The 24,807-nt window shown below is 39.3% G+C and overlaps 2 protein-coding genes across 8 annotated transcripts; both read right to left on the reverse strand.

Annotated features, from left to right (window-relative positions):
- Positions 1-1,014: 1,014 nt before the first annotated feature.
- LOC309695835 (uncharacterized protein) lies at positions 1,015-9,395 on the reverse strand. 7 transcript variants are annotated; one of them, XM_082516746.1, is made up of 8 exons: positions 9,261-9,395; positions 8,135-8,234; positions 7,961-8,015; positions 6,450-7,594; positions 4,922-5,013; positions 4,693-4,793; positions 2,669-2,768; positions 1,015-2,362 (listed from the first exon to the last, which is right to left on the reverse strand). In XM_082516746.1, exons 3-8 carry the CDS (start codon positions 7,977-7,979, stop codon positions 2,230-2,232), a joined length of 1,590 nt encoding a protein of 529 aa, XP_082372872.1. In that variant the 5' UTR covers positions 7,980-8,015; positions 8,135-8,234; positions 9,261-9,395; the 3' UTR covers positions 1,015-2,229. The 7 variants fall into 7 exon arrangements, with proteins under 7 accessions (XP_082372872.1, XP_082372867.1, XP_082372871.1 ...); XM_082516741.1 differs by lacking the exon at positions 9,261-9,395 and adding an exon at positions 9,104-9,254; XM_082516745.1 differs by lacking the exon at positions 9,261-9,395 and adding an exon at positions 9,104-9,254 and having other exon boundaries at positions 8,123-8,234.
- A 4,903-nt stretch (positions 9,396-14,298) lies between these two features.
- kop (askopos) lies at positions 14,299-23,571 on the reverse strand (the record flags this gene model as incomplete). Its single annotated transcript, XM_082515085.1, has 8 exons — positions 14,299-15,365; positions 16,630-16,720; positions 17,049-17,149; positions 17,393-17,514; positions 17,647-17,794; positions 19,003-19,065; positions 20,940-21,039; positions 23,481-23,571. The coding sequence occupies 8 exons, from the start codon at positions 23,569-23,571 to the stop codon at positions 15,236-15,238; spliced, it is 846 nt and encodes a 281-aa protein (XP_082371211.1). The 3' UTR covers positions 14,299-15,235.
- Between the last annotated feature and the right edge of the window lie 1,236 nt (positions 23,572-24,807).

Genomic DNA, 24,807 nt, shown 5'->3' on the forward strand with positions numbered 1-24,807 from the left:
CCTGGACAGAAAAATACACAATGAAACACTACCAGTCAACAACTGGCCTGCCCAGAGCCTGGACCTCAACATCACTGAAGCAGTGTGGGATCCTCGAAACACAGCCAACATCCAAAGGAGAGCTCTGAATGTCCTCAGAGAAGCCTGGAGAACCATTCCTGAAGACTACTCAATGAAATTATAAGAAAGCTGCCGAGAAGAGTTCAGACTGTGTTGAATAAAAAGGTGGTGATACCAAATAGTGACTTTCAAGCTTGTTAGAGTTGTACAGACCTGCTTTGCATGCTGCATTTCTATGTTTGCTCATCTGTCAATACATTGCTGTACCTCTTTCCCATTTTCATAGCAAATATAAAAATAGAAATACACAAATTTTGTTTTGTTTTTAAATGAGGGGTGGCTCAAGACTTTTGCACAATAGTGCATCTGATCCTAAACAGTCAATGAGACATTTTTGTCCTTTTTGCCTTTATATCAAATTTGCACAGTAGACCAAGCTTACGTTTGAATTCTATTTTTACATTATTTTCTTACTCTCACACTGTTGAACAGCCGGTGCTCCAGCTGAAGGATTGAAAATTAAAACTGTCTTACACACATCTAAACACTAATTTAATGAAACCCGACTCCGACATGCTGCGATACTGAGAGGTCCGTTACCTTACACACTGCAGGCTTTTCTCCACAGCTTCAAACTTAATAAAATTACAACTTTATCAATTCAGACGTACTTTTCCAGTCTTCCTGCTAACGCACTTTTAGGTGAATATGCTTGGAGTTGGATTAACAAACCCCAGGTTGAGCTGAAAAGCTCACCCTGATTGCTGATGTTTAAGTAAGTGAAGTCAGACATGGAAGAGATATGCTGGATATCCTGAGCTTGTGTCACAGTGCAGGAAAAAACCCCAAACATCACTTTCAGCTGATGCCTTTAAAAGAAAGCACAAAGGACATTTGTTTAGGCCACAATCCTAATAAACAGGCACGATTATGAAAAAAGAAATTGCACTGAGAACTGTTTTATTCCCAGAGAGAGTATTATAATTCAGGACACAATCAGACACATTTACACCACCGGTAATGTTGGACGAAGATGAAACAGCTGGTATGTGGGTGAACTGACCTGGCAGGTATGACATAACAGCCTGCCTCCATATCAAACTCAAAAGTGCGTCAGTAAGTGTGCCGCAAACAGCTGCTTGCAAATCCTGATGATAGCGAGCACATGTTTCAACACATTACAGAGTTTTCAACCATTTAAAAAGACATTTCACGTGCCTGAAAAGTTTTCCTGCTTCTTCCCCATATCAAAATATGACAAATCCCTGATAACCTGTGATGTACTGATCCAACTTTCTCAGTCAGATAGATACCTTGGCTGTGAGTATCTGTTAGCCATCAGCATTTCTCACTGTGACGATGAGGCTTGAACATCGTTTTCAAAATTGTAGATGACTGTGGAATTGCCATTAGCCACGCTTTTCAGACGTCAAAACAAATCAACACTTAATTAAAAATAACCAACAATCTAGAAAAAAAGAACTTGTTAGCGTATCAAGCAGGATATTATGTGACAGCTCGTAGGATAGTGAAGAATTTAGCAGGACAGATGGGCCCGATGTCACTTGGAAGGATGCAAGTACTGGATCGGCACACACCACATTGAAACATGCACCAATTTTTAAATAAAAGACAAACGTAGAATCTAAAGAAAGAAAGAAAAAGCAAAAGTGCAACAACAAAACAGACAAACCAGGCAACCAAATACAAATTCACCCAAGAAACAGAAAAAGTGCAAATATTTGACACAAGGAAAAACGAGCCCCTTCCAGACACACACCTTCCTCCTCAGTAACCCCACTGCCCGATCCACACAGCTGCACTGTACCAGAGGCCCTGCACTTGTATGAATACAGTAATTACCAATAACACGTACATATTTTCTTTTCAGTTATTAAAACATTATTTTTATCGAGAGGAGGGGTCTCTTTGTGTGTGAGGGGCGGAGTACAGCTCTCTCAGCAGCACTCTGCACCTTCTTATCGACATCAGTGGAGAGAGCTAAATATTTAAAGCGTGGCTACACTTCACTACAGCGCTTGTGCGTGCTGTGCCTCTCTCCATGACGTCTGAATGTTGCCAGCAGCGAGGTTATGCATGTCTGAAAAGGGCCGTATTACACCATAACAGTAAAGGGTTTTTTCACACAGTGTTTCTTGCTCAGACATTTTAGAGTCGAGGACAGTGGTATCTTTCAAACAGTTTAGGAACTTTTGAAAAGCGTTCGTGTGAGCCATAGTTCTTGCGTTGCCATTCTCGGAGCGTCATCTCTGGCTTTGTACCAAAGCGACTCTGGTAATTTCTGAAATTAAGCAGATTCAGATGGAGATTATTACAACTTTAAATAAAGCTAAACTAAAACTAGATATAAAACATGACATTATGTGCTGGTAAAACTAAATTTAGAGGATATTTTCATTTAATCTTTGACAAATCTGACAAAACAGTCAGGAAGCATTTGATGAACTTCACTAAGATAGTCTGAGACGACTGAACAAAGCCAGACAACTAAAACTAAACTTGATTTTTTACAAAAAGACAAATAAAACTCAGACTCGTTTATTCTGAATCCACAAAAAAAAAAAAAAAATCAAAAAAGGTGGCGTACCGGCGGGTGAAGTCGGAGGGATGCTGCCACCGTTTCCCATCCTTGCCCGCTTTCTCACCAGCAACACGGTTCAGCACACTCAGCAGCTCAGACATGACACCTGAAGGAGGCACAGATGTTAGAACATCAAAACTGAAGGTCATACGTGACTGAAGGGAAGAGTCATGACACAGAGGGGGGAAATAAAACCCCACAACACAAGCTTCCAAGTGAGAGACGTTTACACGTTAACTTACATCTATAAAATAATTACTTTTACTGTCATTACTTACAGTAAAAGTAACTGTATTACTTAGTTATTACTTTCTGTACCATTAACTGCTTATTTAATCAATTAAAAGTCACCAAAGCTCTCTGGACTCGGTAGCCGTGGAGCTCTAAAACTCCATTGCCATTAACATCAGCACTAAAACTGTGCACCACGAGCTCCATGGCATCGGTTTCCATGGCCGAGCAGCTCCTGTAGGTGTAACGTGTAGGTGGCCCAGTACTTAGTAATAATTTCACAGATTTATTTATTCTAACTAAAGCTTTGAAATAAATCATACCGGTAACACTACATGCTGGTTGGATTTAAGACAGACCCCTGCATGCAGTAGCTGACAATCGACCTGCAGCAAAGTTTACACACACACACACAAAAAAAAAAAAAAAAAAAAAAAAAAACGCCACCAAGCTTAAAGGTCAAGACAGTTTTTTTATTTCTGTGTGGAGGCGAACAGAATCACTTTCCTTCACCTTTAAGTTTGTTTATCGTGTGATCTGATAAAGCACTCTTACTGGCATTTTACCTGCAAAGGTTTGGATAGATTACAGAAACAACCGTGGCTGCTGTCAACTGTAGAAAAATGTTTTCTTTCTCTTCGGCGCGCTGTGTGTGGAGTCAGAGAGGCTCCGCCATAAACAACTACAGCGCCATCCTCGCTGCTGCTGCGTCATCAACTTTCATGTCGGCTAAAAGTGAAGCTGCTCAGGCTGAATCTCAGAATCACTTTTTACAGCCAACATACGTCTACATTTTAGTCGCAAACTCGAGGTAAATGTTAAATGCGTCCTTTACTGTGAAAACATAATCCTTACTTCAGCTAGTTTTCTTCACATGTGACTCAGTAATGGTAGAAACTTCATCTCTGGCTCGTAAGGGCTGACCAATCAGCTTGCCTGACATACGTCTTTGTTGCATTTTCATTACTAGCCATCAGTGCAACATCCTGCAATTACCAGAACCCTGCACACATATTCTTGGCCTATCAATCAAATTCCTTTCACTTCGCTATGTGGCAAACTGAAACGATTTCATGAGAGTAGCATTTAATGTTTAAATGGATCCAGCTTAAAGTTTCAGTTCTAATGTACAGCCATCAGCTGAGGAAAACAACAGCACTGAGAGCGCACTCAATAATAAAATAATTAACTAGAATTTAAAAAAAAAAAAAAAGATCATTTCCTGCTCTGTGCATCACATCACCATATTAACGATGTACTGCAGCATTCATCTCCGGTGCTTTTTACAAGAATGTTGCCTTTTACTTTTTACTTTTGAAGCCTTCGTAGATTTTTAACAACCATCTGATAACATTTCTGGAGTAGGTGGCACTCGCAGGGATCGTTTTTTTGTAGAATAAGTCATGATCTGTGAAACACCAAAGATGTGACATTCATGTCGAGTATGTAGACGGAGATTCGTAATTCGGGGCCCAGGCCAAGTCCGATCCAGGTTAAAGGTTACTTTGTCAGAAAGCGAAACAATGTTTTCAATTTGTACCTTATCCTTGAATTCATGAGCACATACTCACAGCACAGCACACGTAAAGCATCAGCTACAATCAGGCTCAGAGGACTACTGAAAAATCATTTCAGGGAGGCATTGCCATGATGTCTGCCACCATTTCACGCATGTTTCCATAAATATCATAGTAAAAAACATTAACTGTCAGTTTCCTCTGAGGTAAAACATCAAAATAAATATTTAAAATAGGAGAAGAAGAAAAGAAATATGGGAGAAAAGAACAACAGGTTCTTACCATTATGTGCTCCTTGTTTCTCTTGCATGTGTCTCATTACTGAATGGACATAGAGTCTCTTTTTCTTCTCCCAGTCTGACCTCCTGCTGAAGATCACAGGCCTGAAAAGATACAAGCACATGGCCCCACAAATCTGTAAATATGAGGCTTCTAGAGAACAGGCCGAGCGCCTCTAAAAACCAGAGCGAGGCTAGTGTGGTCCCACTGCTCCCCCTAGAGGTAACAGTACCTTTGAGTCCCGGAGCACTTGGCAGTCCGAGCACGCGACTCTTCCTCTGGTTTTGTGGTTTGCTGGCATGGAACAACAACTTTTGATTTCACCTTGAGGAAGCACAGAATATTTGTGTATGATTGCTGGGTTATCACAGTTTTTTTAGCTTTACAAATATCATTAATTTGAGAAAAACTTTTAGAGCATTTTCTTTGAACTCTTAATATGACACAAAACACAAACAAATATATTTTAGTTAATAAAAATTCAGGTAGAGCTGATGGGCTACACGGGCCACAGGAATCATGCTGACCTAAGGGAGTATTCTGCCTTGCAATGTTATCCTCACAACCAGAGGAAGGTGGGTAACAAACCCTGACACCAAACCAGGGAGAGACCCTCAGTGAGACAAAGGAGAGCTCGCCAATGTCAATCAGCTTAGAAAATATCTGTGTCGATCCACTATAGCTCAACATTTACCTCTCCAGAAATGCCCTCGAACACGACTGTGATCAAACTGATTGGTAACAATATGCTGTGTAAAGAGCTCAATCATGGCAAACACATGGATTTATGCAGAGATATTCCTCCAAGTGCACCACAATCTGCTCAGTTCAGCTAACATACCCCTGGATTAGCGAGGGTCATGATTTCCAAGTGTTACAAATGACAGACGTTACTTTTGTCTTAAAATATACGTTTTCCCTTGTTTTTAAACCGCAAAAATGGGCCTAGGTGCTATGACGTCACCATTATTTTCATCTTGGGTAACTTTATATTATGAATCACGTTGTGATGAGTGAAGGGTGGATTCTCAGTGAAACCACAGTCGATGAGCATACCCTCGATAACCTGCCTTTTATGCCTCTCAAAATGATCAAAATGTATAAAATGTACTTAATGTTTTACTCAACATGACATAAAACGATCAGCAAAGTGTTAACAGAGTTCACAGCTGAGGACTGATTTACAGTCTTTTTTTCACAGTCGCAGCTATCGCCCCCTTGACGGCAGGTTTAAGGCACTTCTGTGTAAGCTTCATCTTTCATATCCAGAAGACGCATCAATATTTTATAATTCAATACTGGCTTTTCAGACAAAGAGGTTACATGGGGTTAAGTCTGTTTAGGCTACGATACCAACTTGATTGTTTGTTAAGATTTCAATTAACACACATCTTCCAAATTGTCTGAGATGCACCACTGCACACGTCCCTAGTAAAGCATGCTGCATTAGAATGGAGTTCAAAAGCATCACGAACTCACTGAAGTAATTTGCTTCCTGTTACACCCCGGCCTGATAGAGAGATTTGGGACAATTGGGGCCAATTCTCTGCACTATTTTGGCTCTTACGGCTCAGTTATGGCACTGGGCAATGTGAGGTGGACCCGTGGCTGAGATAGGAGACAAAATTAGGCCAAACATTCATTGCTATCTGGGTCAGGACAAAACTTTGTCTGATTTATTTGGATGTTCTTGTGTGTTCTTGCAAAAAAAAAGAAAACATATACAGAGCACTGCTGTAAAGAACAGGAGCAAAGTGTACCTGTACTTGAAGAGGTAAGGTATTTTCCCAGGCGTCCTCCAGATTGGTGTCTTCTGTACTATGTCCAGATGACTCTGATGCCAGACGTCTGTCACTAGCAGTGTTTGGCCCGACTTTGCCATACGGAGAGGATTCAAGCGTGGGAGGACCGATATCCCACACCCCCTCAGTCTCACCTTCTAAACTCTCCACAACGGAGGTCATCAGCTCCATGAAAGGCCCACTGACAGCAGGACTCAAGTCATCCACTGCAACAGTAAAGCCTCCAGAGGTCACAGTTTGTTTATTATATTGTGGCTTGGGTGATCTTTGAGGATGACAGCCATTCTCAACCACCCTGAGATGGGGATTTGAGTTACCAGTGAGCTGTTTAGAGTTCAATAACCCATCTCCTTTATGGTCATTTATGGAGGAGAGAGATACATAGCCTCTATCATCACTGACTCCCAAACTCTCTCGTCCAACTCTTCTTTCCATCTCTTCTAAGTGTTGAACAGCAGGAACAGCAGGAAATTGTTTCTCTGGAAACGTGTTGCAATGTGGAGCTGTGCAGCTTTCTGCAGGATCCAAATTACCTGCTGCAGTGCAGGTATTAATGGGATTGAGGTAACATATTGTATTTACATCATAGTCAAACACAGGGGAAAATTTTAAAAGGATATTCTCAGATGTAATATGTTTTTGTACGATCTCCTCTTCACCTCCTGGATCTGTGGAGGATCCACACTGCTTGATGTGCTCCGAGTGTAGCCAAGAGTTCACAGGCTGTTTTACTGCACTCCCAACATTTTGCTTTTTAGGTAAAGGTTCAGGATAAGACAATGTTGATTGCTGTCTCACAAAAGGGCTGTAATAGTCCGTAAAACACTCGAGATCAGGGGACAAAGCCTGTGGACTAAGGGGCTTTTTTAACGGACTAACATACCCTTCATCAGGACTGGAATAGTACGGTTTCCTTTTATTTATCCAGTTATTACGGACCTCAATTTCTAAATGATTAAATGTAGAAAACCTTCTCGATTGCTGCAGATCAGCCTTTCTGTTACAGGTCATCCTTGAATACATGGAAAGAGGTTTCAAACTTTCGCATATGGGTGGTTTCAGACAGCAGACCATCACGTTATTTCTTGCTTTTTTATCCATACCTGTTGAGGGTGAAGAAAATTCAACATTATCAGTTATTTTCTTCCCAGCACACGCGATTTCTGGGCTGACCACTCAAACCTTATGCCATTTTTTTGTTCCCCCATTTTTGTTTAGAAAACAAAAACCTCCAATATAACAAAAGTTTTCCAACTTTAAACATTTAGCCAGCACAACACCAACACAAATATTAATCACAACCTCCATGAATGTCCTCCTAGTTGCTCAAACTAACCAATACACTGTCGTATCCCACAGTAAAACTTAAATAACACAAAGGTCACTTGTCTTGTTGTGTTGTTATGAGATCATGCAGTCCACACAACCCATAAGCTGTGAGTTTTAAAATCAATTTTGCACTTACTCACCCAGGACTTTATGAGCCATCTCCACCTGCTTTGTCCTTTTGGCTACCTATTGTTGCTGTCAAAGCCAAACACAAAGCACAGTGTCATCTTCAAACTTTTCTTAAAGGTTATTATGCAAAGTTTTTACCAGTGGCTCCATAGTGTAATGGTTTACACATTCACCTAACAGGATACCTGGTCTGATCCCAGGACAAGGCACCAGGCTTGTGCCCCCCGAGTTCTGGCGTAAAAAGCTGCAGATCAAACCTGCAGAGTTACCTGCTCTGACGACCACCTGTAAATAAGCAAGCAGCCAAAAGTAGCTTTGGAATTAAAAATAATAATAAAATAAATATTCACGGTAGAATAAAAGCAAAAAGGAAAATACAAAACTGCAAAGCAACTCTAACCTAACTCAAGTAATCTCCAAACTAACAAAAACTCCAAACACTAACATGCACAAACAACTCTAATATCACCCCAGGGAGGGTTTGAGCTTCCCCCAATTTTTTAAAAAGTGGATTTACATTTAAATCAACAACAACAAAAACTTTTTCTTTATGTAAATCCAGAAATTCAATCACTACATTACAAGTCACTGATTTGAACTGTGCGGTTTTGTTTTGATCTTTTTTTGTCTTTGAGTTCGATTTCGGGGGGCAGCAGCCTGCTGTTCAACGCGTGAGCCAATTAAAAAATAATTTTCCCATTTATATTGTTAGTTAACGTAACTTAAATTATGTTGAAAATTAAATATAATGCTATGGGTTTGGGGAACTTTGTACATTCTCTAAAAAAAACAAAAGCAAACTATATCACCACTAAAAACACTTGCGTGCATTTCACTTTAGTTTTTTTACGTTTCGGTTTATTAGCTTAGAGTTAGCCAAATGGTTAGCCAAACAGCCGAAATCAGTTTAGTTGAGCCCAAACGTTCCTCCGCACTTGGTTAAAGACAAACTTTTTGTTGGCCTTAGGCCTGGAGACTCTAGCCCCGCGTTATTTTTTATATTACCTAACTTACTTCGCACCTGCTCGGTCCTCAAAAACACACGTCCTTGCGCACGCTCAGGGCTAACATTAGCTTTTAGCTTGTTACCTTCATCGATATTTTGGATATGCTACAGCTATAAGACCACACAAATAACATGAAATAAAACTCACCTCTTTCTTGGAAATTAATCTGCTAGACACGCAGACGCTTTCCTCTCTCGGTAGCGCGCACAGGTGTTTAAACACACGACGCACATAAAGGTTAAATGAGCAGGCGACACCGCAAAGCTCAAACTTGAGGTGAACAAACTGACATGAAAACGCTCACATGTTGTTTACATCTGTGCTAACGCTTCTGATTGGCCAGAGGCTTAAAGTACATTTAAAAAGATTAGTCTATATAGTTATTTGTGTCTCTTCAGTTTAGGCCCACACACTGGAGTAAGGTTACGGTTTACATGTTAAATGTCACTGCCCTTTTATTGACTTTATTTTAATTGATGTGTCATCTGGCTTTATCGATAAATCCAGGGATCATCTGCAAATCAACTAATAATCTTAAATATTGATAATAAAAATGTATTATCTCCAATTTAATACTTTTTTGGATAACCTTTTCCTTTCATAAATGAAATAATTTACTTGTATTACCTAAACTTTTATGATGTGAAACAAATGACAAATATGCAAAACACAAAGTCATCAGAATGAGGGTGAATACTTCATATAATTCCCGTGTGCAACACGGTGCATTCATGCCCCAGGTTGACTTTGTTCAGGTAATAGGTCTGTAAACTGGGGAAGCCTCAAGTTCATCTAGATGTCAAATTCTTCCCAGGCCAGCTCCTCCTCCAGGGATGCATACAATATCACTTATTAGATGATTGTGTGCAATACCTTCGTTGTAATCATCCTCAGTCAAGAACTATAAGAGCTCTACTTTTCAATATAAAGCACCTTGAGATAATTGTTGTTGCAAAATAGCAAATTCACTGAAGAAATTAACTAAATTTCTCACTTTATACACAATATCCTTTTTCTTAGTATGTCACTGTCACCGTCTCTAAAAATTAAAAATTAATGTGCAGGGGCAAAACCTGCAGACTGATTTATTCTATTCAATTAGTGTTATATGAATATTTTAAGCGAGAGTGCACCATTATGGATCGATAAATCTCAACCACCCAATACAAAGCTGCATGTGAAAAAGGAAAAAGGAAAAGCAAAATTATAACCCCTAAAAAAAACTATTTTAAATGATGAACCAGTGCAAATTATCAAAAATGATGGAAGCAATTTTAACTACTATTATAATTTACATCTACTGGTACAAATCAGATTCTTTCTGCGGGGGGGGGGGGGGGGGGGGAGGATCTGAGGAAAGCTCCAACTGATGCTTAATTTTATAACTGTAAGTGTATATTCTGGATTTAAATATAATTAGAGTCCCTTTTATTGAAGCCAAATAAGCCTCCGACTGAATGCTCCTCTTATAGGGGAATTGGTCTTATGGGATGTGATACAAAGATTTTGTGTAAAGCACTCTCTGGGAGACCAGATGAATGTGTGCCTAATTTGATAATAGATGGTCAACAAGGTTTTGTTAAAACGAGACAAGGCTATAATAACATAATGTACTTTATGAGAAAAACAATAGTAAGACACTGTGCTGTTATCACTGGATCCATGCAACCATCTCTTACAGGTGCTCCACAAATATGGACTGGGTGAAACATTTCTGAAATGGATCCGGTTATTGTATACAAACCCGAAAGCACAAGTTTTAACTAATAATAAAATATCAAAACCCTTTAATCTACAGCAGTCAACCAGGTAGGGCTGCCCTCTGTCACCAATTCATTTTGTGTTCGCAATAGAACCTCTGGCCATCGCTGTGAGAGCAAATACAGGAATATCATTTATCAGGAGGAGGAGGAAGAGACCATTTAATTTCTTTATTTGCAGATAATATTATATTTTTTGACTAATCTGAAAGATAGTATCCCTAATTTAGTAACGTTGATTAAAAAAAAATGGAGAATTTTCAGGATACAAAATTAAAAATTCTAAATCAGAGTTAATGTTTCTTAATGAGGAAGAAAGAAGAAGGCCTGTTGTGGCCATTTAAAACAACTAAAGCAGGCTTTAAATATTTAGGCACCAGGATCACCTCAAGCCTCAAGGACATCCCCTTGTGGGACTAATAAAGGTATATCAAAGAACCTCAAATTATGTTCCCCTTGTAGAAAAGGTCACGGAAACGCTAAACCATTGGTTAGAGTTTCCGTGCCCAACTAACATCAGCCACCAATTATTTTTGCCCAACAACACCTCCATGCCTGGGTTGACATTGAGCAAGAATCTGTTTCAGATCTTCCCTTACACACTTTTCTACATCCTTCAGACACTAAGACGTTAAAAAAAGAATACAAAGAACCCTTTCTTGAAAAATACAATTATAATTTGGCATGCAGCACATAAACATGTGGATGATCCTCCATCGCTTTTGCAATTCACCCCTATTAGGGGAAATGAAACATTTACTCCTGGTAAAAATGGAGGATTTAAAATATGGAAAAATAAAGGAATTCAAAAAGTTAAAGACTTACAGCGGGGAAAATAAGTATTTGACACATCAGCATTTTTATCAGTAAGGGGATTTCCAAGTGGACTATTGACACAACATTTCCACCAGATGTTGCCATCAAGCCAAATATTGAAGTCATACAATCAAATCAGAACATATAAGTATACAAGTTAAACCATAATAAATAAAGTGAAATGACACAGGGAATAAGTATTGAACACACTTTATTCAATACTTTGTAGAAAAGCCTTTGTTGGTGATTACAGCTTCTAGACGCCTCTTGTATGGATAGACCAGTCGTCTGCATTGCTCAGGAGTGATTCTGGCCCATTCTTCCACACAAACGGTCTTTAAATCTTGAAGGTTCCTTGGGCCTCTTTTATGAACTTTAATCTTCAGTTCTCTCCATAGATTTTCTATGGGATTTAGGTCAGGTGATTGACTGGGCCATTCAAGCAACTTGATTTTCTTTCTTTGAAACCACTTCATTGTTTCCTTGGCCTTGTGTTTGGGATCATTGTCTTGCTGAAATGTCCACCCTCTTTTCATTTTTAGCTTCCTGGTAGATGGCAGCAGATTTTTATCCAGAATGTCCCGGTACATCTCTCCATTCATCCTGCCTTCAATAATATGAAGTCTGCCAGTACCCCTTGCTGAAAAGCAGCCCCAAACCATGATGCTTCCACCCCCAAACTTGACTGTTGGTATGGTGTTCTTGGGGTGGTGAGCAGTGCCATTTCTTCTCCAAACATGGTGTGTAGAATGACTGCCAAAAAGTTCAATTTTGCTTTCATCTGACCATACTATAGTCGTCCAATAATCCACAGGCTTCTCCAAATGCTGTTGCGCAAAGTTTAACCGAGCCTTGACATGCTTTTTGTTCAGCAATGGAGTCTTGCGTGGTGAGCGTGCATGGATGCCATGGCGGTTCAGTGCATTGCTTATAGTTTTCTTTGAAACAACAGTACCTGCTGATGCAAGGTCTTCCTGAAGTTCTGTCCGAGTGGTTCTTGGCTCTTGGAGAACCCTCCTGATTATTCTTTGGACTCCTCGGACAGGGATCTTGCGTGGAGCACCTGATCGTGGCAGGTTTATGGTGAACTGATGCACTTTCCATTTCCGGATAATGGCCCCCACAGTGCTCACAGGAACATTCAGCATTCTGGAAATGCACCTATAACCATTCCCATCAAAATGCTTTTCAACGATAAGATTACGAAGATCTTGAGAGAGTTCTTTGCTTTTACCCATCATGAAGTCTTTCCTGTGTGCCTTCTGGGTAATGAGGAGCCTTTATAGGCCATCAATTAGGACTAAAGCAGCTGATATCAATTAGTACTGATAGGGGACAGGATTTCTCTATCAATACTGACAGATTTCAGGTGATCTCCTGGCTTTCTATGTCATTTTGCCCCTTGTTATCTCCATGTATTCAATACTTATTCCCTGTGTCATTTCACTTTATTTATTGTGGTTTAACTTGTATACTTATATGTTCTGATTTGTTTGTATGACGTCAATATTTGGCTTGATGGCAACATCTGGTGGAAATGTTGTGTCAATAGTCCACTTGGAAATCCCCTTACTGATAAAAATGCTGATGTGTCAAATACTTATTTTCCCCGCTGTATATGCAGATAGCAGGTTGCTCACATTTGATCAGTTATGTAAGAAGTATTTAATAATACGCCCAAAGCACTTTTTTAAATATTTACAATTGAAAAATTATTTGTCATCAAAACTGCAAAAGATTGCTGAACTTCCACCATTAACAAAAACAGAAGAGGCATGCTTTAAGAATACAAAAGGGAAAGGTTTCCTTTCTATATATATTATCATTTATTGATAATATATATAGATAATATATATATATATCATTTATTGATGCTTTCCTCCACAGACTCAGCAGCAGATAACCTGGATGCTTGGAGACTTAAGATCCAGGAGGACGGATGAAAATGACTAGAACCAGGCTTGCTTAAAAGCACAAAAACAAACAATAAACACACACTTTAAACTCCTGCAATATAAAGGGCTCACGAGAACCTATATAACACCCGCCAAGTTCCATCATGTGTCCAATGATATTCCAGACATCTTTACTAAATGTTTAGTTGAAAAAGGAACTCTTCTCCTTTGTCTATGGGAATGTCCTAAAATCCAGGAATTTTGGAAAGATATCAAATGTCTGTCTGAAGTGTTTAAGGTAAAAATCCCTTTCAAGGGTAAACTCTGTGTACTTGGAATATATCCAAGGGAATTTAAACAACCGGAAAAAAACTGACGAAATTACTGGACTATGGACTACTTCAAGCCACAAAAGCCATTGCACTGTTGGGGGAGTATGGATGCTCCCTCCATGGGACTCTGGAAGAAGTAAATACTCTCTAGGCCTGGAAAGACTAACATATACTGCCATGGGCAAACAGTGGCACTTTGTGAATATGTGGAAGCCATATATGGATATTTTAGGGAGGTGAAGGATGTTTATGAGAAAGAAGGAAAAGAGGGGAGAACCTTGTTTACCCAAATTCCTCGTATTACTGTGAGAACTATGCTTATTTGTACATTTGAATATGATGTAGGCAGGTTTGATGTATGGATGGGTGTGTGAATGTGAGGGTGTTCAAATGTATGTTTGTATTGTAAAACACAACTTTTTAAATTAAAAATATATGGGGGAAAAATACAATTAGAGTCCTGACACTGGACTGTATTTAAATTTGTCTGATTATGATTATTATATTTTTTTTAAATAAATGCCCAAAGACGACAGTAAGAATCAGCCATGGAAAAAGAACGTTTAATGCAACAATATAACCATGTTCATAATTTTTAGTTACTGAGCAAAATCTTTAAATATTTACACCAACACTGAGTAAATATTTCAAAGAACAGTACCTAGAAAGTGCAGATGCTTCTTTGTTACTTCGTAAGTAAAACTGACATAGTAACAAATCATCGCTACTGTAAAGTAAAAGTGCAATAAAAGACGCACAAAAACAAAAGGTCCAAAAACAAAGAGCAAAGATAGAAATTGAGTCTCATTGTTATTGGATTGGAAGTCTGTTGTCTGCTGCGTTACAACCCCAGAGAGGAGACCGATTAACAGGAACACATGTAAAACACTGGCAGCCACGAGTGCCAACCCCAGCCTCCTAGTAGATCCACCAATGGTATGCTTTTGAAAATCTTAGAGGACTTCTTTCTCTATTTGAATTTTCCAAAAGATTAAGAAAACTTCACCTCTGTCCCCGAGGTCAGTGAGATTCAACGTCACCTGAGAGTTTTAGTAAATTAACCTGTGGTATAAATTTGAAAATCCGACATCACCTCGAGTTTTCACATTCACACACTCTGGTGGTCCTGGCCGCCCACCCTCAGGGTGCTCCCATCAGGCTTTTACAGCAAAGGAGTAAAAACTAACCATATGCAGAGTAAACATGAGACAAATATGAAGTAGCAAATACCTAAAATCCAAAAATCCAAGTCAGTAATTCAAGTTTAAGACATTCTTCAGTGATTCAGACTTTCACAAAACAAAATCACTGAAAACATGCATAAGTTTTTAAATTAGGAGGAACGTGCATGCATTTGAAAGAAAAGTAAATCAAAAAGCCAGAAAGAAAACCTAAATACTCAAATATATACATATACACAAATATGTCTTGAAAGTGTAGTTTTTCCTGACGCGTCTATAAACCACAAAGCTGAGTTTACGGACACGGACTCCTTTCAAAGATCTTTGGTATCTTATCGAAGCGCTTGTGCATCAGACAGTTCTTGGCCTGCCATTCATCCAGGGTCATCAGTGCTGCTGCTGGCCCAAAGTGTCTCCAGTAATTTCTGAAAATAAGGGCAGAAGACGGCGTAACTATGAAGTTCAACATCAACAAAATGGGTGTCATGGCAGTGATTATCAGCATTCTGTTGTCTGAGGCAGTCTGCTCCCGGCGCTCCACTACATGCTGGTCTTTTAACCCTGGAGTCTTTAGTAAGTTCTTATAACACAAAATAATGATAAAAATTAAATAAAAAGAATGAATAAAATCAACAGGCAAATATGCCACACATAAATCTCATAAATAACATTAATTATTAAAAACAAGACAAATGTCTCCCACAGGCGATAACTGTTGCTATAAATAAGATGAGGGTAATACTTCATGACTTAATAAAGTTACTTTAAGTGCTGCTGCTTATTTCGACAGAAATTAAACCTATGAAACTTTAAACTGAGTTAACCTGGGATAAAGTACAAAAACATGAGTTTTTTGCATCACCAACTGAACACATGCAAATTCCTGCAGCAGCAGCGCTGTGTGTTTAGGCAGAAAATAGCTTTAATTAAAAACATCCGAGTATATCACACAAGTTAAATATACAGGGTTGACACTGAGGTGCCCTCTTACTGTACTTTATTTTTCCCCTCTGCAGAGGATGTGCAGATAGTACAGGTGTACAACTACTGCAGTGTGTAGTTGCTGGAGGTTTTTAACTTTTTTTGTTCTCTGTTGTATTATTGAAGGGACTACAAAACAATACAAATTTTAATTTACAATATAAAGTGCCTTGAGATGACTGTTCTTGTGATCTGGCACTGTAAAAAATAAGTGAATTGAACTTGTGCTTTACATTGAGGGATTGTACCATGAGGCAGCCACAGGCAGGAATGATTTCCTGTGTTGTTCAGTTGTGCATTTAGGTATTCTCAGACTCTCACCAAACCTGCTCATGTGACTGGCCAGCACGTCATTGAGTGGGTTGGAGGAAGTGTCCAGCATTGTCCTCAACTTTGACTCAAAGTCTAGCTCCATCCCCACAGTTTTACTGCCCTTGCAGATCAGTTTATGGACCCTGTTGGAACCCTTCAACCTGCTGCCCCAGCATGCAAGTAAACATAACCTGCTCCTGACAAGTGTATCCATTCAGCATAATTTACTATGCTCATCCAACCAGGAAGAAAAGCCACCTTCATAACACTGAACCTGCATGAAACATCTAGTTAACCCATTAATCTTGCTTTGCATCATTCCTCAGATCTGCCAAATGATTGCTTGAAAGTGAGACTTCAACATAGTTATAAAGAACTGCAGAGAGCGCGATGTACCTGCGGGTGAGGTCAGAGGGATGCTGCCACTCGCTGCTTTTCACGCCTGCTGATACACAGCTCATCAAACTCCGGAGCTCAGTTGTGACACCTGGAGGAAACAAATGTCTTTACCCTGCATAGTTTAAGTATTTTTAGTTTGTTTCATTTGTTTGTTTTAAAATGTCTATACTACACTCCTCCACAGTACTGTAGACAGAGCTTAAAATGTAAAAAATAAGCTGTATCGTGCTGAAATTTAAAAACTGTTCTCTGGTGTTCCTTCTCAAAATCATGTTCTAATAAATCTATATAATGTGTAAATTAATGGATATTTTAAAAAGGAATGCATAACAAAACAGTAAACAGGAGAAAGGCCTGATAATTTAGATATCAGAGTGCTCCATTCTCTTTGCGCAGACACTAGGTCAGCTTCTTACCATTACTGACTCCTGGATTCTCATACATATGACTGACAACTGAATGCACATAGAGCTCCTTTTCCTGCTCCCACTGCAATTCACTGCCGAAGACCATGGATCTAAAGGAAAATAAAAACACCAAGTTCAATCTAATCATGTCAATCATGAAATTATGAAACTATAAACACAAAGCCTGCTCAGCTAAGAAAAGATACATTAAGCTGCAAGAAAAAAACAAAAAAAACAATAAGGCAGATACAGACAACCTTGACATCACAAAGCCATGAAAAAAAAAAAAAAAGAAAATGTGTGAGTTACAGTAACATAGCTCCCTCTAGTGGTGGCAGTGATTACTACAATACCTCTGAGAGGCGCTCTTGCCAGGCTGAAGGGTTCTGATGGGCTTTGTCGCCTCCGTCTTTGGGACAGAAACAACACTGCTGTCCGGGGTGCTTCTGTTTGAGTTCTGTACTTTGGATTTAACCTGAGAAAAAAAAAGTCAAAAGGGCAATTTGTGTAATGTCCAAGATTTACGTAAGTGATCCCCAATATTACAGTTGATATTTATATTTAAAAAGTAATCCAGGCAAATAAGATAAAGGCTGAGGTAACATACCTGTACTTTGAGGGGAAGAGTGGCTTCATAGCTGGTTTCCACAGCAGTGTCTTCTTTCTTCAGTGTGCTTTGGACAGGCTCAGTCACATTTTCCTGCACCTCCTCCAACACCTGACAGCTCTGCTCTGCTTTCAATTTGTCCGTTTCGCTGTGGCACATAGAGGATTCAAATATTGGAGGACCGATATCCCACACCCCCTCCAATTTACAACTTTCCAAACAATTAGTGTTCACGTGCTCCAAGAGAGGTTCGCAACTACTTGGGATCAGGTTGTCTACTGTGACGGTAAGGCATCCAGAGGTTGCAGTTTGTTCATGTACCCGTGGGTCAGATGAAGTTTGGGGATGATAGTCACCCTTGGCTGAGTTAGTTGTAAGCTGTTTGGAGTTCACCAACTCGGCCTCTTTATTTTCATTGATAAACGAAAGCGATATATAGCCTTTATCCTCTTCCACGTCTTTTACACTGAGACACATTTCCCTCTTCACCTCATCTGCTGGTTCTTCTGCCACAGTGAGTCCAGCAACGGGAAACAGCCCATCTTGAAAGATTTGGCAACTGCGACTCATGTAGCCGTCTTCATCTTCGAAAAATCTTAAAGGGCTATCGGGATTGAGACACAAGATGTCATCCACGTCACAGTCAAATGTCGGTGAAGGATTTAAAACCCTCTCATGCATCAGATCTTGTGCTTTGGTCTCTTTTTCGAGAGATCCTCCTCTTTCTGTGGAAGGCCCATATTTTGCATCTTTTGAGAGCAGCTGAGAGCTCACACTTTCTTTTATTTCACTCCCAACATCTTGCGTCTTAGCTGTCAGTTCAGGATTCAATGTGGAAAAAGGGGATGCCAATTCCTGTTTCACAGGAGTGCTGTAACATTCCACAAAACACCCCAGGTCAGGGGACAAAGCCTTTGGATCAAAGGGCTTTTTTAATGGGGTCACATAACAGTCGTCAGGACTGGATTCATGCAGTTTTCTTTTATTTGTGCTGTTGTTAATGATCTTAATCTTAAAATTAATAAATGGCTTAGAAAGCCGTCTCAACTGGTGCACATCAGCTTTTTGGTCACAACTGATGATCCCTGGACAGACAGAAAAAGGTTTCAACTGGTCAAATATGGGTGGACTGAGTCTTCTGAATATATTTGTGGGATATTTGTCATCTAGGTCTATTGGAAAAAGAACGGGAAAAGCACCATTTTCTTTTTTTTAGTCATTAAATAATTGTTCAAACAGAAGTTTATATCAGATTAACATCTTTTTTTTTCTCCTTAATGCATTAATGGGCAACACTATACAACTCTTGGAAGAATATGAACTCCTGCGTGTCAACAGCATTTCCCCAAGACTCACTGTGGATTCTTTGCGCCATGTCCTTTTCTGTGCTCGTGATGAATGTGTCCTGGATTCCTATTCCTTCAGTTTAAGGGAAGAGAAAAAATGTACGCCTCTGTGTTTACATCAAGTCAAGGGCGCATGTTGAAAAGCACAGAAAATAAAGATTACACTGTTCCATGGAAATTTCTTTCATTTTTTCCTCTTTTTTTGTAAGTTCTAGGTTTTTAGAAACTCAGCAAGTTTATTCTGTTCATCTGGATGCAGCCTTTCCAGGGGGAGAAATATTTCATCACTCATCCAAGTAACTTCCTCAGTCTCAGCTGACTGCAGGCATGTCAGTATACAGCTGTACCGTTTATAAGCTTGAGGAAACCTGCAGTCAGCTGAGACTGAAGTCGCCATTTGGATAAGTGATTAAAAGCTTTTCCCACTGAATCTGGATGATGATATTTCAGGATTTCCCAAACTGAGTTACTGAACATGCATTTAAAGTTACCAAAAAGATTCAGACTTAAGTTTTAGTTTATGAATTAGCATTTTTATTTTGTTTAAAAAAAAAAAAAAAAAAAAAAGCTTTGGCTCTATGTTAATGCAGACATCATCATACTCTGCCCTGATTCATATTTAATCCATGCTTATTGAATACTGAGCAAGACACATGAAGCTCCAGTCATCCTTTGGAGAGCTTAACAAGTCCTAGCCACAAATGCCATTAGTGAGCTCTTAGATTAGTCTGTGAATGGGTGGATGACTGGATGTGTATAGAGCTTTGGAGTCCTTAGGGACTAGTAAAGCGCTATATAAATACAGGCCATTTACCATTTAGATTATTATTGAGATCATATTTTTTAAATTTATGTGCAAACAAAAAACAAAAAAATGGAAACACTATTGGTGTGGAGCAGGGGTGGGGGAACTCCAGGCCTCAAGGTTTTCAATATCACCCTGGGTCAGCAGACCTGAAGCCAATGATTTGTTCATTACTGGGCATGTGGAGAAGGTAAGACATGTTAAGGAGGTAATTTACCCATTTGAATCAGCCGTTTCGGATCAAGAACACATCTAAAACCTGCAGGACACCAGCCATTGAGGTCTGAAGTTCCCCACCCCTGGTGTAGAGGGAAAGCTCTACCAAGGCCCACACTAAGAAATCAAAGTCACATCAAATCATCTCATTCAGTCTTTTCACATACAAGTTGGTCAAACCACAACTATGCAGATATTTTACTCCCCATTTGAATTGTATTAATAGCAATAATAAAAAAAAACTAGCTCTACCTTCATAAATATAACAATTACCAGTATTAATACAATGAAATCAAAACGATAACCTGCCAAAAAACAAACAAAAATAACAACGTGTGTACTCACTTGTGGCAAAGGACTTATTTTGACCCATTAAGGTAATAAGGCTCATTTACACTGAGTCAATCACTTTCAATTTAAAGACCAAATACCGAAAACGCTAAAATATTTCAACCTTAGAATATGACTGCATTACATAATAAAATTTCACACAGTGAATACCACCAACAAAATTAAATAAAACTAAATTATGACTTCTGTAAGTCTGAATCAATGATGTTTGTAGCTATCGCGGATGGCAGGCAAACATTTCTGACACTTCATGATTACTACACCTCGGGTGTATTTAAGGTAGTAAAGAGAACTTTTTTAATATTACTTAAAAATAGTTCCCATAAATAATAGTAGCTGATTCATAAAAGCTTAGTTTATTACATGGCTTAAAGCTAACATTAGCTATTAACACACTTAGCTGCCAAGTCCGCTACCCGTTCGAGCAACACCGAGACCCCCGAGCGGACGCCGAGAACCAGAGGAGCGGATGAGAGCGGTACGCTGCCCGTCTGAGAGACTCAGTAACGGGTTTTTTTATTTTATTTTTTTTAAAACAACTAAATTTAACGGCTTTAATATCAAACCAAACTCACCCGCTGAAGCTCTCACCTCCCGCCCTACTTCCTTCCTCCACTCCCGCGTGCAGGTGTTTAACAGGCGACAGGGAACAGTCGACCTTAATGGGTTGGCGGACTGTTCAGTTCAAACTTCCGGTTGCAAGAATTTAAACTTTCTTCAAATAACTTTAACTTTATTTATGTTTTTAAAATGTGTTAATTACTTATATTTATTTTTTGATTTAAAAACTTTAATAATGAATTAATTAATATTTTAATTACAATTATAATAATAATTAGACCTTTATTCTGTGACATTGCCGGGGGAAATTTGGGACATGTCCTTATTTAGGTTCTAGCTTGCATTTATTTTGGGGTTTGGGATTACAAAGCTTATGATACTGGAATTAATTTAGATGTACCTCTATCTACATAGTGCCCATGTACATTATGTGTACAGTTTCTTTCTAATATGACTGTTTTGCAGGTTCTGCAGCTGTGCTCCTGGTTGGACTATGTTTGACTCTCGCTGTTTAATTTTCTACCACCAAACAAAAGTATCTCACAAAACATAATGAAATGCTAAATGGATGCTAAAAGAGTCAGTCAAGCATAATTTCATCAAACAAAAGCCAAGGCCCCAAATGCAGGCCTAGAAAGCAGTCTGCAACCATCTGTCAACCACTAAGGAATAATCTGTAGTCCCTGTTAAACTGCTGGTGAGTGGTTGCTGATGGTTGATGGCAGTTGCTGTAGAAATGATTCCTAAATCAATGGTTAGTGAATGGCTGCCAGTCAATTAGTGGAAAGTCAAAGAAGTATATGAGGTGAAGATGTGAAAAGTGTTACACAATTTGGAAACTTTCCCAGCCCCCACAGAAGGACCAGGATTTTCAAACCTCAGGACAAATTCTCCGAGTCCAGAGTGTGATTTCACAGAACAGTATTGGCTGCTCTTGGAGGGAATCGTGAGCAGAAAATATAAGCGATCACTATCATCAAAATTATACTAAAAAGCAAAAAGCTTTACTTCTATTGTACTGCTGATTTACCTGCAGACAAGAAGAAAATCCATCTTTACCCATGAATAAACATTTTTCCTTTGGAAAAACTTCAAGCAGTTCAATCAGTGAATGCAGTGACATTCATCATGTCTGGTCCTCGAATCCAGCATTTTTGTGTTAACCTTCTTTAACAAAAATAAAAATCTTTTGTTTTCATACTTGTCTGCTTACTATGAGAAACTTGATATTCCTTGTGATATTCAAAGTTAAACAGCATGAATCATTTTGAGTCACTGGATTAACATCACATTACATTTTTACAGTTTGCTTTTCAGTCAGGTGTTGAGTCTGTGTTGGTGCGTGGCAGATTCAGACGTTTGATGAACAAACAGAGAGAAAGCAGCATGACCTGTGGCTGTATACTACCCACACAACATAATTGTGTGAATATAAAACACCCGACAGAGCATCAGTGTGCATGAAAAGTGTTTCAAACCTGGAAAGTACTGATCTGCTCATGTGCGACAGACGATTACTTCCTGTTTATGCCCCACTGGTTGAGACACATCACACCCTCTTCACCTTACTTAAAACAGATTTTATGCAATCACCCAATCATCACCCAGACTGATGTCTGACGTCTACACTGGGGTTACTCTATAGTTCAGTCACATTGACTCACTGTGCGAGTTAAAGAAATAAAACAAAAAACAAAACATTAAATGGCAGAATTTGTTTTTTAATTGTTAGTAACAGAAAACATTTGGTCACTATTTACTGTTTTAAAATTACAGGATCAAATTGCCAGTGAGTTTTCTGTAATTTTATGAATCTATACATTAAAGTTTAAGCCAAGAGAGTCATACATGTGGTACAGTGCAAGTACAAAGAGTTCTCCTTTGGCTTTTGTTTTTGATTAGGGTGTAAGTATGGCAGCAACATGTGAGCAAAAACTCACATGACTGACTTCGATGTAAGTGGTGCCCCATCTGGGAAATCAGACTGTTTCATGTGATACAAGCTGCTACTGTGCAGCACACAACTGCTGTGCATATGATGCCTGACAGGATCTATGCTAATGCACAAATCTATGGTGTGCCCTACACAGAGAGCTTCACCTCTGAGCTGTTGTGTTTGATTATGTGTGATGAGCAGTGTGCTCGGAGCCATTGTTTACTATCAGGCTGAGAGTGCTCTAATGTAATGTAATTGCATCACCAAGGCTCCTTCTGTTTGTCATTACTTCCTCTTTGTTTTCTGGGAAACCAGTCACGCCACAAATGTTTATACACTCTCTCTGTTATTCATAGTATTAGTAACTTTTTGTGCAGCTTAATCTCATGACTTAAACTCCTCCTGACTTAGTGAAAAATGTGAGTGAATAATTTCATAGCAGTGCAACTTTCTGCTGGGTGGATGTTATGGATGTTATTTTAAGCTGTTCATCAAGCCCTCGACCCCTTGAATTTCAAAAGTCCAAATGATTCTTAAACTGAAATGAAAGCAACTCAGGAGGGTTCAAAGAAAACAACAAAGAGGTGAAGGTGCTAAGAACGGTTCCCAGAAGCCTTACCTTTCAACCAGCTTGTGGTCTGAATGGTTTTGTGGTCTGACCTATACTGAATCTTACTGGAAATTTTACACATGCATTGTTTGCCATACATGGACACATCAACTCACAAGGCTCGACTTCTGAGAAACCCTTTGGTGGTAAATCACGCTGTGGTGACTGAAGATGATGCAGATGAGGTTAATTCAACTTGGAAGGATTAAATAGGGCTAAATACTAAAATTCAGATCCCGTGTGTGAGAGAGAGCTGGTTGATGAGCTAATTAATTCTTGTGGTGGCGGAAGAAACCAGAGCTCTGGGAGAAAGGACAGGAAGAGCAAAATAATCAAGTCAATCAAATCAAGTCAAGTAAGCAAATAATCACGCCGTAATGTTCTTCTGAGAAATCTCAGATCTTGTGTTCAGGTGGATGCTACACATCTAGACCCTCCTTCCATCCCTGAATTGCCACAGTGCAAACCAGTGAGAGTGGACACCATGCAGGACAGAAAGAGTCCAGGAGCGCTGGAGAAGAAGCGCAAAGCACCTAAAGTGCCAGCTCTCCAAAATCCCCCCCACTGGAACCTATTCTTCCACAAACTACACCTAAAACATCCATCCATCTATCCACTTAACTGCTTGTCCAGCTCAGGTTTGCAGGGTAAGCTGCAGCTTATTCCAGCGATAGGCCCTCAAATTGGGGTGTCAAACTTAATTTGCTTCCTTTTATATTCCCAAATGGGCCAGTAAAACCACTACATACGGTAATGACATATACTGAAGAAAGATTATTCCCCTTTTTAGTGTATATTAAAGTGGATTAAAAAAAATCTTCCATTTAATAAACCTTTTATCAAACAGATAAAACAGACTTCTTAAGAAAAGTCAGTCAGTGTCTCAACAAACATGCATAAAATATGGATGAATGGTTAATAAAAACACTGGCTTTTGTCTTTCTGTAAGAAATAAACATTTAAGGACTCAGAAGAAAAGTCCTCCACCCTTTAGACTCATAACTTTTATCTTGTCTGGATGTCTGGAGGCATCATATTGTATTGTCAGGTATGGCTTGTGCATGAACTCTGATAGGCTGAGAGCCCAAACATCTCTGCATTAGCTGCATATTCATCCCAGAAGGAGAAGGAAGGAGGCCCACTTCCCCCCACTGACAACGCCCCGTAGCACCACCGAGCCCGAGGCAGCACCCACATTTCCCCTCACTAAAACACTTTTTTGTACAGTGATGCATGAAGAGCAGAACTTCCAGACAGCACAGCTGCCGTTTCCTAAACAGAGCAAAAGCTAAACAATACTGACAACAGTTGACGTGGTGAAAGTGAGATGGTGAGA

This window comes from Aulonocara stuartgranti (assembly GCF_965226115.1).
Source record: "Aulonocara stuartgranti genome assembly, chromosome: 19".
Classification (NCBI taxonomy): domain Eukaryota; kingdom Metazoa; phylum Chordata; class Actinopteri; order Cichliformes; family Cichlidae; genus Aulonocara; species Aulonocara stuartgranti.